This window comes from Artemia sp. Qi Xiang Cuo, chromosome 5 (assembly GCF_049724085.1).
Source record: "Artemia sp. Qi Xiang Cuo chromosome 5, ASM4972408v1, whole genome shotgun sequence".
NCBI lineage: Eukaryota > Metazoa > Arthropoda > Branchiopoda > Anostraca > Artemiidae > Artemia > Artemia sp. Qi Xiang Cuo.
Genome location: NC_142798.1, coordinates 24,974,687 through 24,992,134, shown reverse-complemented (window position 1 = coordinate 24,992,134; position 17,448 = coordinate 24,974,687). Strand labels below are relative to the sequence as shown.

The 17,448-nt window shown below is 35.2% G+C and overlaps 1 protein-coding gene across 1 annotated transcript in view; it reads right to left on the bottom strand.

Annotated features, from left to right (window-relative positions):
• The window catches only part of LOC148951973 (guanine nucleotide-binding protein G(f) subunit alpha-like), a 69,579-nt gene extending 60,010 nt beyond the window's left edge, over window positions 1–9,569 (bottom strand). The window contains exons 1-2 of the mRNA XM_089089113.1: window positions 9,552–9,569; window positions 7,903–8,033 (exon numbers count right to left, since the gene is read on the bottom strand). Coding sequence (XP_088945239.1) covers window positions 7,903–8,033; window positions 9,552–9,569 — 149 coding nt within the window. The remainder of the gene's footprint in view (window positions 1–7,902; window positions 8,034–9,551) is intronic.
• Between the last annotated feature and the right edge of the window lie 7,879 nt (window positions 9,570–17,448).

Here is a 17,448-nt window from a genome sequence, read left to right as displayed (position 1 = left end):
TATATCGCTACGGAATCGAGAGAGGCATGTCGGACAGTAGAAACATTCCCCCCTTTTCTTACCCTCCCCCAGAACTCTACTAATGTCTGTAATTGGATAAACATGGCCAATTGAATTGACAAGGTCACTAGATGTCGGTGTGTACAACAACCAAACCCAGTGTTTGACCAATTCAATTGACGGGCCCCTTACTGGGAAAACCACCTCTTCTTTTTTAAACGAACAAAATCTTCAAATTCAGTTTCAAACTGAACCTCTGTAGCACCCATATTTAAATTAGTATTGGGCGTTTCAGAAATATCAATGGATCTCAGCCTTACTGGGTATTTCCCCACTAAACAAGTGAAATCTACAATGGAGAAGTTGGACCCCTCCTTCCCATGTACAGACCAGTCGTCTAAATTGGTATTGGTAGCGTCACGTGCTTGAGGCTCGAATGCTGATATGAGGAAAGTATACTTGAAAAATTTTTGACCTGTTTCAAAACAGATCCACTGGACACCTTTACATCCTTCTAGATCTGGATTATATTTTAAAATTGTACCCTTATTCCTACCTCCTCTTAAAATAAAATCTTTCTTAAATTTATAAGTATTTACGATTAAATTTTTAACAAATAAAAATACAGAGCCTCTCCGCTTATAGTTATATTTATCAATATGCGTAATAATTTTACGTATCCACTCGCAAAAACACTCTCAAAAATCTCTAAATTTGGATAAATCACGAGATTCTTGGGGTGTAAATAATGATGTTAAACTTTGCCTGTTCACTTGTTTATGTAAAATACCTTTCACATACTAGATAACTGCACTGATCTTCTCCCCCCTCCCCATAACTAACTTCGGTTCTCTAGTAGTGCACGAATTTTATCTACAAAGTCATGCAAAATTTATACGGGGTCAAAGACAAAATTACCATACAAAAGCGAATTAAATAGGTCACCAAAAGTCGCAGTGTAGACAACTATTGCATTTAAAATTGTATTTGATAGTTGAAATTCGGGAAAAGTCGTAAATTGGACATTACCCCCCTCCCTCTCCCCCGCTTGTATATTATAAACACCCCCTCCCCCACCACAATGTTAAATATTTGGGGTATGGGAATACACTTCATTCGATGGAAGTGGAAGTAGGTTATAGGGGGCTAGAGGAGGATTCCCTGTTAATTCCCGGATAAAATCATCCAAAAGCTGCAATGTGTTTTGACTCAAGTCCCCCTTCCCATCTGCGCTATTATCTACATTAAAATAATCAGTGAACCACTAATCAATATACCTCGATATTTCATTTTACGTACAACTACATAGTGCATTGTTTGGGAGCTCCCCCTGTGTGTCCTCTCATTCACCACCTGACGAGAAGGGGGGGAGATGGTGATCATGGGTCCAATGCACCCTCTAAATGATAAATAACTTATTTTCTATATGTTCAAATCACCCCTACTGTTTTTTTTTTAATTGAATTATTACTTGAAAACACGCATAGTAGCATTTAATTCCCTACTCAATGGATATTCTGAAAGTTCCAGCTTAATAAATTTTAAAAAAATGAAATAGAAGTAAATCATTAAAAAAAATATAAAACTCTTTAAATAGAAGGAAATACTTAACGAAAATCTAAAACGCTTCACATAGTAGGCGATACTTAACGAAAATCTAAAACGCTTTAAATAGAAAGAACTTTGATTTTGTTCAAACACCTCCCCCCTTAATTTCCAGTATTTAATGCTCTCCTCCAAGTGGCCCAGTGGGACACCGCGGCGCTTTCTGTGGCGCTTCCCGGGCCCCGCGGCACTTCCCGGTCATCATAGTGACCGCCATGCTTCCCGGGTCCTGCGGCGCAAAAAGCTATCTTTTTCTTAGAAATTCCAGCCCCATACTTTTCACGTGAAGAAACAGTTTTTTTGTTTTTTCACTTTACAATGATGGTGATAGAATTGAGGCATGTCCCCCTCCCCCCTTTCAGCAATGTCCTAAATATATTGTTAGACGTTAATTAGAAAATAACTCGTTTCACTTCTCCAAATACAGATTGCATAGGCTTGCGCTTAATTATCACAATGTTCTGAACAGCCTGTTTAATTTTAAGGAGAAAAACAATCTCCCTCCCCCCCTTTTCAGCACTGTCATAAAAATATTGTTAGCAATTATTTTTGGAGAATAATTTTTTTCGCTCTTACATAGAATATAGAATTCCAATGTCCTAAATATTTATCGCTAATTTTGCAGACAATTAGTTCTCTGCTATTTTCAGACAAACACAGAATTACATAAAAAGCATTGAAAACCTAGATTGCCTAACCTAACCGTTAATGTAAACAAAACAGGAAAAGGGGTGACAAAACTATTTATAAGCTTGCGATGAGCTTTATGTCAAAAATTAAAACTATAATATTCTAGCGAAAATAACATTTTGAGATAAAAAGGCTCTCTAACAGTAATTGACTAGAAATTAGCTAAAAATATTTTTAAGAGATAGCGAAGAGATAGCAACAGTTTATGGCCTACAGTGGGGCCAGAGAAAATTGGAAAGATTAGAAAAAAGAGAGTGGTTTGACAAAGCAAAAAAAAACATTATATTTAGATATCTCTCAGGTAGGGGGGATTAGAGAAATTTAAAACAATGGTTGGGGGCGGGGGATTAGTATTTTAATATCTCTGAGACACTTTTACTGCGCGATGAAAAATGGCTATGTTTAGATATACCTGATAAGTTAGGTAAGAAAAAATGCTCACATTTGCAAATTCCGGCTGTATTTGAGTGCCAGATGGTCCGGGTAGCGCATGTTGGAGGGCAACCTTATGATCTTACATAGGCGGTGCAGCTCCTAAGACCCTCGACAATGTATGATAAGGGGGTGACGGGCCGGCTATTTCATGATCTTGCATAGGTGGGGCTTCGGCATTGTAGTTATCCGCCCACTCTCTCTTTAACTTTCTGCCAGGCTGCATTGGGGCTGCCTCACCCTCTCTTGCTCTCTTAGATGGAGGGGGCACACATTCTTCACTATTGTCCTTAAAAGAAGAAAAAATTTAGTATGGAAAATAATTTCCCCCTTTTTTTACAGAAGGAAAATTAGGATCCCCACCCCCCCTAACCATAATTTTGTGTAGAAAGCATTTATCACTAAGAAGCCCCCTAAGCCAAAAGCAAAGCAAAAGGTAAAATTTGCGAGAAATGCCCCTATTTTTACCTTGCTGAGAAAATTTTTTTAATGTTTCCCGTCTATAGGCTTTTAAAAAAGAAAAAAGATTGTTAGCCTATCAGGTTATAGGCCTTAATTACAATCTTGGATGTAAATGGTATCTGCAGTATACATAATAAAGCTATCTTTTTTTCTTAGAAACCCTCGGTCCTCTTACTGTCCTAACGCGAAGAAACAGTTTTGCTTTTTCACTTTACAATGATGGCAATAGAATTGAGGCATGTCCCCGCCCCCCCCTGTCAGCAATGTCCTAAAAATATTGTTAGACCTTAATTTGAAAATAACTCGTTTCACTTCTCCAAATACAGATTGCGTAGGCCTGCGCTTAATTATTGCAATTGTATGAAAGTGTTTTAATTTAATGGAGAAAAAAAATCCCCCTCCCCCCTTTCAGCAATGTCATAAAAATATTGTTAGCAATTATTTTCGGAGAATAACTTGTTTCGCTCTTACATAGAATATAGAATTCCAATGTCCTAAATATCTATCGCTAATTTTGCAGACAATTAGTTCTCCACTATTTTCAGACAAACACAGAATTACGTAAAAAGCATTGAAAACCTAGATTGCCTAACCTAACCGCTAATGTAAACAAAACAGGAAAAGGGGTGACAAAACTAATTATAAGCTTGCGCGGAGCTTTATGTCAAAACAGAGCGGCATAATGTCTAAGAATTGACAGAAGTCAGTTACAGAAAAGATCACAATACAGAAAAGCAAGAATTTTATCGAAAAAAGAGAAATATTTCAATTGCGAGAATTATACTTGTGCAAACAGTGGAGGGTTTTGAGGGGGTTTATGTAGTAATAAGAACATATTTTATGTTTTCTAGCGAGTATAAAGACTGCATAGTGGTGTTTGTATTGTGGGAGAGGGGATTTACTCAGATATACTGGAGGGTGACCAAGGAAAATAATTTTATTTTGAAAATAAAAAATGAAAATGCACTAAAACAGAACTCACATTGCTAATTGTGCCTGCCAAGGCTTCTAGCTCATCAATAATTTCAGGTGTTCTATCCATTGTGTCACAATACTTCCTGATAATTTAATCACAATGCATGTCCGTTATATATGAAATCCCAAGGGCGAATTGTTATGTAATGGGGAAAACCATATGTAAGCGAACCTCTGATTGGTCTAGAAGGAGATGTAACCGAGTCTCTGATTGGCCTAGAAGGAGATACGTGACCCTGTTTCCTATTCCTGGATCTTAACATTCGCCCCTAGCGTGCACTGGACCAAACAACAACAACAAAGAAATCGACCTTGGAAATTTAGTTCCCAATCGATTACGCAATCATTCTCCCTGGGGATTCCATGCCCATATATGGTGCCCCGTCACGACTGACAGCACAGGTGTTTTCCCTAGGGACTCTATGCCCATATAAGGAGTTCCGTCACGAGTCAATTAGGCCTTTCTACTGTTGGTTTAAATTTTAATGCTGCTCTTTCCTTTCATATAAAAAAAATTGCCTGAACAAGAGTCAGCCCCTGTTCATTTTTAATACCAAATTCGGTGTAATTTGAATATAAGAGCTCCTCCACCACCAAGCACCCGTCAAATTGAAGCCAAAGTTTATCTTTTGAATAGAAAATGGTACAAAATTAGAATTCATCCCTTTCAAAAGATGACCCCGTAAAATTTTAAAGAGAGGTCTAGAATGTTAAAATGATTTTTCAGCTTCTGATGTTTACATTTCTTAGGGAAGTATTGGTTGAAATAATATTACTCTTTTGGAAAGCTGATTGGCTGCCCCAAAATTTTCGCTCTATATCATCTAGACCGTATTCGGGTCAATGTTTTGTAACACAAAATGGGAGAAATAAACACTTTGCTCTGATATAATCTGAAAACTTTAGATTAACTATATAGCTTGTCCAAAATTATGTATCAAGATATATTGGTCCCATTAGCAGTCAAATTTGCTTTTTCCTAAGGATTGGATTTCGTTATTTATATCTTGGAAGATCAAGAATAAGGAAAAGTCTAATTTAGTTAAATTGTTTCTATATTCATCATCACCAAATCACAAAAATTACGTGAAAAAAAAGCCTACATAGGTAATTTTAAAGTCTTTATAAGGATAGAAATCTTAGAATAGAAGTAAAGTTTAAGCGTGTAAAAGTAAGGTTTAAAAGCCAAGAAAGAGGAGAAGGTTTTCAGGTTTTCCTCTTAACACTTTTTGAACTGGTGTGCAAGATGAAACTAGTCACTGGGTTTGTTTGTCTTATAGACACGCTAAGACTAATAAATAATTACTATGAAAAATTTCACGCGTAGGTCTGTTTCTGAAGCCACTGAAAAGTAGCATATCCAGCTTCATAATTTCAAATTTTTTTGGGAGGATGGTTAATTTTTATCTGAAAAATTTACTCCAGTCCAATCCTATATATAAGTATGTGGATATAACACTCCTTTTGTAGTTCCACGTTTGCTTGCTCTTTCGTCTTTTGGCAGCTTTTTACACGAAGTGATGTTGCTTCTTTTAGAAAGTGTTTTAACAAATATGTAAAATGCCTACCGGCTCCCCCTTTGAGCTCGCAACACGACTGTATCGACCAGATGTGGAGTCATTAGCCCCTTAGATGCTATCAAACAGTTCGTGATAACGAACTGTAAGTAAGGAGCGACCCGGCTCAATGGTAACCGAAACTCTAAAAAATGGAATTTTGATACCAATAGATACATCAAAAGAATCAAATTTTAATTGTGATTTCAAATATATAAGTTTCATTAAGTTTAATTCTACCCATCAAAAGATACGTGCCTGAGAAAATGTGGCTGATTTTGGAAAAAAGGGGAAAAGACCCCCTAAAAATTATAGAACCTTAATGAAAATCACACCATCATATTCAGCGTATCAGAAAACCCTACTATAGAGGTTTCAAGCACCTATCTACAAAAATGTGGACTTTTGCATTTTTTGCCAGAAGAAAGATCACGGCTGCGGTGTTATTTGTTTGTGTATGTTTTTTTTTTTTTTTTTTTGTACCAGGGGTGATCGTATCGAACCAGGGGTTCTAGAATATCGTTGGAGGGCTCATTGGAACGGAAATTAAAAGTTCTAGTGCCCTTTTTAATTGACCAAAAAAAATTTAGGGCAACTAGGCCCCCTCCCACGCTCATTTTTTTCCCAAAGTCACCCGATCAAAATTTTGAGATAGCCATTTTGTTCAACATGGTCGAAAATATGATAAATATGTCTTTTAGGATTACTTGATCCCCCAAAGGCCTCGGGGTGAGGGCTGAAAGCTATGAACTTTACTCAATGTTAACATATAGTATTGGTTATTGGGAAGTATACAGACTTTTTCAGAGGGGATTTTTTCTGGTAGGTGGGGGAAGGAGAGGGTCGGGGGCTATATGGAAGGATCTTTCCATGAAGGAAGTTTTCAGGGGGGAAAGGGCATTGCTATGACGGGGGCGCCGGATTTCCCAGCATTATTAAAGAAAAAGATCAGGAATTAAATAAAAAAAAACAAGTTTTTCAACTGATCAACTGATTGTGATTAAGAGGTCATTTTTAAAGAACTGGAAAAAAAATTCGAACTATAGTTTAAAGAGCAGGGTATTGACTAGGGGGCGAACCCCCTAATATACGTGTTAAAAATTTATGAATATAGAAGTTCGTTACGTAAGTTAATTCTAAGTTACGTATATTTATTACTAATAAAAACGTTCGTAAATAAAATTAAACAAGTTTCGAGAAAGTCATTTAACCAAATATAATATGCAAATTTTGTTTTAATTATTCATGTACGGGGAGCCAATATCAAAACCTGCATTAATTCAAAAACGTTCAAAGATTAAATAAAAAAAACAAGTTTTTTTTTAAATGAAAGTAAGGAACGACGTTAAAAACTTAAAACGAACAAAAATTTTTCCGCATATTAAAGGGGCTGCCCCTCCTCAACGCCTCGCTCTTTACGCTAAAGTTTGACTTTCTCACAACTCTATTTTTTTAAACAATAAAAAAACTTTAGCGTAAAGAGCGAGGCGTTGAGGAGGGGACAGCCCCCTTCATATACAGAATAATTTCTGTTTGTTTTAAGTTTTAACGTCGTTCCTTACTTTCAGTTAAAAAAACTTGTTTTTTTTATTTAATCAGAAGAAGAACTGAGTCGTTTCGAATGTAGCTAAATTTTGATTCTAGTACTTTCCTGAACGTCTTTCTATTGGCTTGGCGTTGGTTAAGTGTTGATTTGATATTCATTATGTTCCCCCAACCCCCTCCGACAGTTCTGTGCTTTTGTGCATCATGATGGGTAATAAATTTTTACTTACTTACTGTAAATAGTTTCTCAATATACTTTAAACCGCCCTTCTTTGTTTACTCAGTTAGTGAGTAACATAATGTGGGCGTTTAACAGAAATCCATCTTAAACTATAGATTAAGATTGTATGCATTATAATTAGAATTAGAGCATTGATAATACCAATTAACAGCGTTAAATTTATTATGAAGGATGACTTACTGTTATGACTAAAATAAAATCAACTGAAATTAAAACGAATATTGCATTGTTGTTTAGTTAAGTTGCGTTTATGAGTTATAAATAAAAGAACACATGGTAAAAACGACACTCTTCACGTCATAAGACAAAGTATCAGTTGGTAATTTGCTTTTTATATTTTTTGCAGTTTCTAAGTTTCATCTTTTTATTCAAAGTTAGAAAAAATCTAATTCTTACCGGCTTTTCAAGATGCCACTAAACAATTCCAGTGCCTCCACTAGTTTGTTTTTTGGTGACTCGTCATCAGTTGTTTGGTCAAATGTATTACAAGCAGCTATAAAAAGTACAGCATGGATTCCTTCAAAAACCTAGAAAAGCTTACTTTTAGCCAAATTAATTTTTTTTTAGCAACATGTGCTCTAACATCTAAATTTGATTTGACAAAATGTCAATATTTTTTTTTTTAATTAGTAATCTTACTTTCTAATTAAAGAGGCGAAAAAAGAATGTTTACATGGAGGAACTGCAAAGTCAAACATATGGTTCCGACCTTTTCCTTTTTAACAAAAACGACCTAAAAATAACAAATGCAGAGAAAAACCAAAATCCTTTTCACGAAACAAGAAAATTACATCCCTCAAAACAAAATCAGCAAAATCGAAACTTGGTATGTAGTAAAGAAGTGCGAATGTGTTTGGGCACACCTTTAGTAACGATCCCCTCAAAATAAAATCAAACAGTTAGCGGTAACGAAGTAACGTAGACACGGGCTAACAATAGCCAAAACTCTTAAAACGGAATTTTGTTAACAAAATATATCAAAAGACTGATTTTTTTATATTATGACGTCATCGTCCATCAAGCTTGAATATGAAAATACAGTTTTTTTCTTAAAAACTGATTTTATTTTAAAAACTTTTTTTAATTACAAAGGCACTAGATGTAGCAATTTCCTTTAAAATGAGCCATCAACCAGCTCTCTTCGATGTTCCAGTGCCCCGCTAGCTGCGGAGGAAAAATAGGAATAAAGATGCCCTCGCTGCAGAAAATTCTGGATGCAGCCACTTTTCTTGATTTTCAAGCTAATATATTTTCCTTGTCGTACAAGCCAATGGACGGTAAGTTTGCTATATTGGAGTTTCAAACATGGATGTTCTAATAATGTAACTCTTGTTTTTATCTGACTCTAATTTTAGGATTTAAGGGTTATTATATTTCTTAGTATTGGAAGTGATCGTCTCTAACTAGGTTGCTAGCTACCGCTGCCACTCGGATGATTTTGAATATGTAAAAATTAGTAAGTTCAAAGTTACCAATAAAAGTTGCGAACTTGAACAAATTTGATCAATTTTTGAAAAGGGGGCAAATTACTCCGAAAAGGGTATGTGATATTAACTGAAGCTTCAATATCAAATTCAGCATATCAAAAACCCTATTTTATAGTTGTCAAGTATCCATTTGCAAAAATGTAGAATTACCCATTTTCTCCAAGGAAAAAGGTCGCGGATGCGCGTCTAGTTGTTTTTTTTTTAAACAAAATGGCTTTAAAAGTCAGGAAAAGCCTCATTCGAACACAAAATAAATTTTTCAATCCGTTTTTAAGTAGCTCAAAGGGTGCCAAAAGGGCATCGAATGATATTTTTGAGATAGCCAATCAACTTAAAATTATCACAAAAGTGTATATTAATCTTTTTAGTTTCAGAGGCAGTAACCTCGGCCCCTTATCCTGAGCCTTTAGGTAAATATGACAGAGGGTTTGGCGATGGGGGGGGGTAAATTAATCAACAATCCCTCTTGATGACTACGATGTTTTCATACTATGCTTGTCAAATAAAAGCTGCAGGATGATAGCGTTCTTCTTATTACTACTACTACTAACCACTCACCGCAGCACCAAGCCGCATTAGGCCAACACACCAATTGAAGCCCAAACTGTGCAAATGAAGTTTTGATTATAAAATAGGCAAAAATGAAATAAACTATTCATGCTGATTCCAAATATACAAAATTTGTAATTTTAAGTTTCCTCATCATTTGAGCAATCGGCAAACAGGCTTGTATATATTTGATTCTCTAATCATTTATTATTACAATCTAAGAAATTTTGGCGATAATTCCATTTCTGCTCCCTGTTAATGTATCAAAGAATAATCCATTTCATAGGATTTGCTTTCTCCTGAGACTCGCTTCGATCCTCACTGTCGCTTTTCTTCTCACTGCAGATTTTATTTAAGATTTGGTGTTTTCGTTGTGATGCTTCTTTTCACATGTCTTCTAGCCACCGCAGATCTCATTTGCGCTTGATTTCCGTGCATCTCTACCCTGACTTTTTTCCATGCCTTTTACTTTAACTGTTCGGATTCATTCAAAACCATGGAAAATGTTACATGATGTTATAGATACCAAAAAGTTTTTTTCCCAGCTATTTCCCGGTCGTCATATTTTTGCTTTAATTACGTTATTATATAGTTCTGCAACAACTAACAATTTTCTAATGCCAATGCCATCTGAAATATATAAAACATGCATTGGGATAATCATCGTTTTATTCTTTAGTTTCAAGTCATAGGATGGCAAATCAACAATTTCAGTTGAGTAAAGAAATTATGTCATGAATAAAATTCCTCCTCGTTGTTTATCCTTTACAGACACTGGAATAAAACGTTCTTTATTCGATTGTAATTGTCTAAAGTATCTAAATTACGCTATAGCATAATTATTGTGTTAGTCACAGTTTTAAGTTTCAAGTCACATTTTCGTTTGCAATTCAATTTGATTTGTTGCTGTATCATGTTTCGTGCCTTTTTCTTTAGCTATTCAGAGTCAATTATCATTTTGTGTAATTTTGTACGTGTCATAGATGTTAAATAATAATTCTTCCTTCCTGTTTATTAGTCATTAATTCATAAACACCAAACAAACACGTTTCTTCATTCCATTGTAGTTTAGCCTTGTCTTCTAACCGTTCGCGCACGCTAAACTAACATGTTCCTTCATTCCATTGTAATTTTGATTTGTCTTCTAACCACAAATTTCGTTGTGCAATATTTTCATTTGTATATCTTGTTCCAAGCCTTTTTCTTTAGCTGTTCAGAGTAGGTTGTTAGTTTGTGTAATTTTGCATGCGGTAAAGATACTACAATGACATAATCATCGTTTTGTTCCTTATTTTCAAGTCATAGGGTGTCAAATCATCAATTTCAGTTGAATTAAGAAATTCGGTTGAAAATTCAATTCAACCTTCCTGCCTATCCTTTACAGACGCTAAACTAATATGTTCCTTATTCAATTGTAATTTTCTAAAATATCAAAATTATGCAATAGCATAATTATCGTGTTACTTTTTAGTTATGAGTCACATTTTCGTTTGCAATTCACTTTGATTTGTTGCTGTTTCTTGTTCCATGCCTTTTTCTTTAGCTGTTCAGAGTCATTTGTAATCTTGTGTAATTTTACGCATATCATAGATACTAAATATTAATTCCTCTTTCCCGTTTATCAATCACAGACTCACACACGCAAAACCAACACGTTACTTCATTCCATTGAAGTTTTGCTTTATTACTTTGTCTCCTAACCGCAAATTCCGTTCTGTAACATTTTTATTTGCAATCCATTGTGATTTTCGCTTTTTCTTGTCCCATGCCTTTTTCTTTAGCTGTTCAAAGTAGTTTGTCCTCTTGTTTAGTTTTGTAGGCATCATAGATACTAAAAACGATACGAATAGTGCTTGGGGGAAAATGAAGTAATTTATGCTCTTTAAATGTATAGTACCGGGAGCACATATTTCATCCGGACCCCGGTGCTCGGCACGTGGCAGGTTTGAATGTATTTACTTCTCTAATTACCCAAAAGTATAATCATCTAGTTATTCTTTAGCTTTAAGTCATGAGGTGTCAAATTAGCAATTTTTATTCAAATAATAAATTTTGGTGTGAATTCAATTCCTCCTTCCTGTTAGTGCGTCAAAAAATCTTTCATTTTATAGAGTGTTTTTTCCTGGGATTCGCTGTGATCCTCACTGTTGCTTTTCTTCTACCCGCAGATTTCATTTACGATTCGATACGATCATCCTTGTTGCTTATCTTCTAAAGGAATATTTCTTTGTCCATTATTCTCATTCGGGATATGTTGTGATGCTTGTTGTTGCAGGTTTTCTAGCCACAGATCTTGTAGATCTTGTTGTGTGTCATTTTTGTGCATCATTACCTCAGACATTTTCCCATACCTCTTACTCTAGCTGTTCGGATTCATTTAAAATCATGTGTCATTTACTTTATAGATACCAAAAACATTGAAGCTTACCACCATAAATCCTTAAGCTTAGGAAAAACCTAACAAAAATTGCAATTTGTCAGACCTGTTAGAACCCAAAGACTGTTTTCTAAACAGAGATTTGGAAAACCACAGAAATGTATTTCCCAATCGGCTTTAGTTTTACATGTATGCAGGTCCAAGGGAGCCTTAATGAAGACAAAATTTCGAAAAACCAGTTTGTGTCGATCGTAATGTCAAGAATGAATGCAATATTTCTTTGTGTCCCTCTTATAGTCTCTAACCCGAGGCTGTATATCACTTGAATGGTCAAATGTGACTAGTTCTTGAAATATGCTTTTGATCAGCTTTGCTTAAATGTAACATTTCTATTGGTGCAAAAATAACAGATGGTCAAACTCTGACAGTTTGAACATACCAACAGCCTTACCAACTTCTTGCTTACTCCCAGTCTTAAGTTTTAAAACTTGAAAAAAAAACACAATATACACTATATACGTTTAATTAGAATAGATAGCTCTTTTGAAAGCACTAGAAAAAACTGTAGCGTAAAGAGCGAGGTATTAAATTGGGGGAGAACCCCCTCATATACGTAATAATTTCTGATCGTTTTAAGTTCTAATGTTGCTTCTTACTTTCAGTTGAAAAAACTTGTTTTTTTTATTTAATTTCTGATCGTTTTTTAAATAATGCTTGGAAATCCGGTGCACCCTTCATAGAAATGTCCCTAGTAGAGATGACCCTATAACTCCGAGCGGGAGTCCATATATTGGCATAGCCTCCCTGGGGAGAACACGTGGTTAATGGGGTCAATGACCTCTTTCTCAATGACCTCTTTCTCCAGGTGTGTTTTTGGCACGCTCTCAGCGAATGTTATGATCCAGGAATTTGGAACACCTGTGCTGTCGACCTCAATTCACCTATCGTGAATCAATAATTCCCCTTAGAAACAACAAATTAATTCCCCTTTCTTGACAGATCAATCAACCAATGACATCATCTGTCAGACTTTAAAAATTTTCGCCTAGAAACGATTCTCCAGGAATAGATACAAGTCATTAATGTATTTGCCTAGGAAACAACTCTTTTGGTCGAACTCCAAATGATATTAATAACCAAAGGCCATGGAAACAATTCTCCAAGAAACATCTTAGCGATGAATTGTTTTAGCGCGGGAATCAGGTTTCTTATTAATTTGAAATGTATTAGCGCAGAGATGCCAAACAAAAGGAACACGCTGAAATTACGTTTAGGGATTATTTGGGCGAAACCGTTTTAGACAGGTTATGGGATTATTTCGGCGAAACAGTTAGAGACATTTTGAAAGATGATTTTAGGAAAGGTTTTAGAAGAGAATTTGAGGGTGAAACTCTGTGGTCGTTATAATACACAAGTTCCATTTGAACAGTGTTGTGAGGTCCTCTACCCCAACCCCAAAGGGTTCCGATCCCCCACCCCAACCCCGAAGGAAGCACCGGTACTCATAGGTCCCCCCCAAGCTCCCAAAGAGCCCCAGCCCCCCAAACGCCCTACTCAGACCCTCAAAGGCCCTCCTCTGGTCCTCAAAGGGCCCCCGGACCCCCAAAGGGCCCCCGGACCCCCAAAGGGCCCCCGGACCCCCAAAGGGCACTCCGGACCCCAGAGGCCCTCCCCCCGGTCCTCAAAGGTCCCCCGGGACCGAGAAGCGCCGCGGGCCAGGAAAGCGCCGCATGGGGATGCGCCGCAGGGGGATGCGCCGCGGGTTGGGGGAAGCGCCGCAGGGATGCGCCGAAGGGATGCGCCGCAGGGATGCGCCGCATGGATGCTCCGCAGGGATGCGCCGCAGGGATGCGCCGCAGGGATGCACTGCAGGAATGCGCCGCGTATAACTTTTCATATCTTCTACGGAAAAATTTAGAACAATTTTTTATGTCTTGGTGAACTTAAAACTGAAGTGGAAGCTTTTTATCTTCTCTGGAGAAATTAGAATTGAATTATGTTCTTTGGTAAAATTCAGAAGAGAACTTGAATATTCACGATCAAAGTATAACTTTTCCTATCTTCAATGAAAAATTTGGAACAAAACTTTAAATTTTTTCATCTCTATGTGAAAAGTCGGAACTAAATTTAAGAAAATTTAGAATTAAAGTGAAACTTTTCATCTTCACGGAAAATAATTACAATCATAGTATAACTTTTCCTATCTTCTACGGAAAAATTTAGAACTGAACTTTAAATTTTTTATGTCATGGTCAACTTAAAACTGAAGTGGAAGCTTTTTATTTTCTCTGGAGAAATGAGAATTGAATTATATTCTTTGGTAAAATTCAGATGAGAACTTGAACTTTTCTATCTTGTAAGAAAAATTTGGAACAGTATTTAAAATTTTTTCATCTCTTTGAGAAAAATCTGAATTGAAGTGTAAAATTTTATATTATTTTAGGAAAATAGAATTGATCAATAACTTATTTCATTTTCATTGAGAAAATTCAGAATCGAAGTTGAACTTTTCTTCTTCCGGGAAAATATTTGGAACAGAACTTTAAATTTTTTCATCTCTTTGAGAAAGGTCGGAATTGAATTTAAGAAAATTTAGAATTAAAGTGAAACTTTTTATCTTCATGGAAAATGATCTGTGGAAGCTTTTTATTTTCTCTGGAGAAATTAGAATTGAATTGTGTTCTTTGGTAAAATTCAGAAGAGAACTTGAACTTTTCTATCTTCTATGAAAAATTTGGAACAGTATTTTAAATTTTTTCATCTCTTTGAGAAAAATCTGAACTGAAGTGGAAACTTTTTATATTATTTTGGGAAAATAGAATTGATCAATAACTTATTTCATTTTCGTTGAGAAAATTCAGAATCGAAGTTGGACTTTTCTTCTTCCGGGAAAATATATGGAACAGAACTTTAAATTTTTTCATCTCTTTGAGAAAGGTCGGAATTGAATTTAAGAAAATTTAGAATTAAAGTGAAACTTTTTATCTTCATGGAAAATAATCAGAATCATAGTATAACTTTTCCTATCTTCTACGGAAAAAATTAGTGAACTTTAAAGTGAACTTTAAATTTTTCATGTCTTGGTGAACTTAAAACTGAAGTGGAAGCTTTTTATTTTCTCTGGAGAAATTAGAATTGAATTATGTTCTTTGGTAAAATTCAGAAGAGAACTTGAACTTTTCTATCTTCTATGAAAAATTTAGAACAGTATTTTAAATTCTTTCATCTGTTTGAGAAAAATCTGAATTGAAGTGGAAATTTTTATATTATTTTAGGAAAATAGAATTGATATGGGTACACTCACAAAAACTCACACACACACAAAAGATTACACACACACACACAAAAACTTACACACACAAAAAAACTTACACACACAAAAAAACATACACACACACAAAAACTTAAACACCCTAAAAAAAATACACACACACAAAAACTAAAAAACACACAAACACAAAAACACAAACACAAAAACTTAACCAAACAAAAAAACATAAACACACAAAAAAAATTAAACACCCAAAAAAACTAACAAATGCACAAAAAAAACTCACACACAAACAAAAACTTACACACACACAAAAAATTACACACAAAAAAAAAATTAAACACACACAAAAAAACTTACACACACACAAAAACTTACACACACAAAAAAAAACTTACACACACACAAAAGCTTACACACACACAAAAACTAACACACACACATAAACTGACACACACACATAAAAACTTACACACACACACAAAATAAAAAAAACACACACAAAAAAACTAACACACACACAAAAACTTACACATGAACACAACAAAAAACTCACACACAAACTCAAAAAAACTTAAAAACACACAAACATACAAAACTTACACGCACACACACGAAAACTAACACACAAATTAAAACAATAAAACACGCACATAATTACACACACACACACACACACACACATACACAAAAATACACGCATTAACCCAAAAAAAAAAAACTAACACAAAAAAAAACTTACACACACACATAAACACACACAAACTTACAAAAAGAAAAAAAAAACTTAAACCCACACGCAAAGGCTTAAACATACAAAAACATACACACACACACACAAACTTACACCCACACAAAAAAACTAACATTCACACAAAAAATTACATTCATTAAAAAACTTACACACACGCACAAAAAAAAAAACACACAAAAAAAAAATAACACAACAAAAAAAAAAAATTGCACAAACACAAAAACTTACACACACACACACACACACACAAAAACTATCAAAATCACACGAAAAATAACAATCACACAAAAACTTACAAACACACACACACGAAAAATTACACACACACACGACAAAAATTACACACACAAAAGCTTATACACACAAAATCTAACTCACAAACACACACACTAAATCTCAAACACCCACTCCAAAAATTACATGCACACAAAAACTTACATGTAAACAATAACTAAAACACACAGAAAAACTTACACACACTCACAAAAACTTACACACACACACAAAAACTTACACACACACACACGAAAACTTACGCACACACACACACACACACACAAAAAACTAACACATGCACACGAAAACTTACATGCACATAAAAACTTACATGCCCACAAAAACTTACACACACGCACAAAATCTTACACTCACACACAAAAACTTACACACACACACACTAAAACTTACACACACACACTAAAACTTACACACACACACACACAAACACTGACACACACACATTAAAACTAACACAAACACACTAAAACTAAAACACACACGCAAAAACTAACACGAACACAAAAACTTACACACAAACAAACGAAAAAAAAAACTTACAAAAGCAAAATAAAAATTAAAAGCACTAAAAAAATAAAATTCAAACAAACAATTACAAACACACACACACAAACACACAAAAAAAACACAAACAAACACACTCGAAAACAAACACACACACGCCAAAACATACACACACACATAAACATACACACACACACACACAAAAACTTACACATGCACACGAAAACTTACATGCACACAAAAACTTACATGCACACAAAAACATACACACACACACACATACACGAAAACTTACACACACACGCCAAAACTTACACACACACAAAAACTTACACACACACACGCACACACAAAAACTTACACATGAACACAACAAAAACACACACACACGCACAAAAACTTACAAACACACACACTCAAACAAAACTTACACACACACACACGAACACTCACACACACACTCCAAAAATTACACACACAAAAACTTACACACACACACACACACACACAAACTTACACACACACACACAAAAACTTACACACACACACAAACACACACAAACTTACAAACACACACAAAAACTTACACCCACACACAAAAGCTTAGACACACAAAAACTTACACACACACACAAAAACTTACATGCACACAAAAACTTACACACACACACACAAAACTTACACACACACACAAAAACTTACA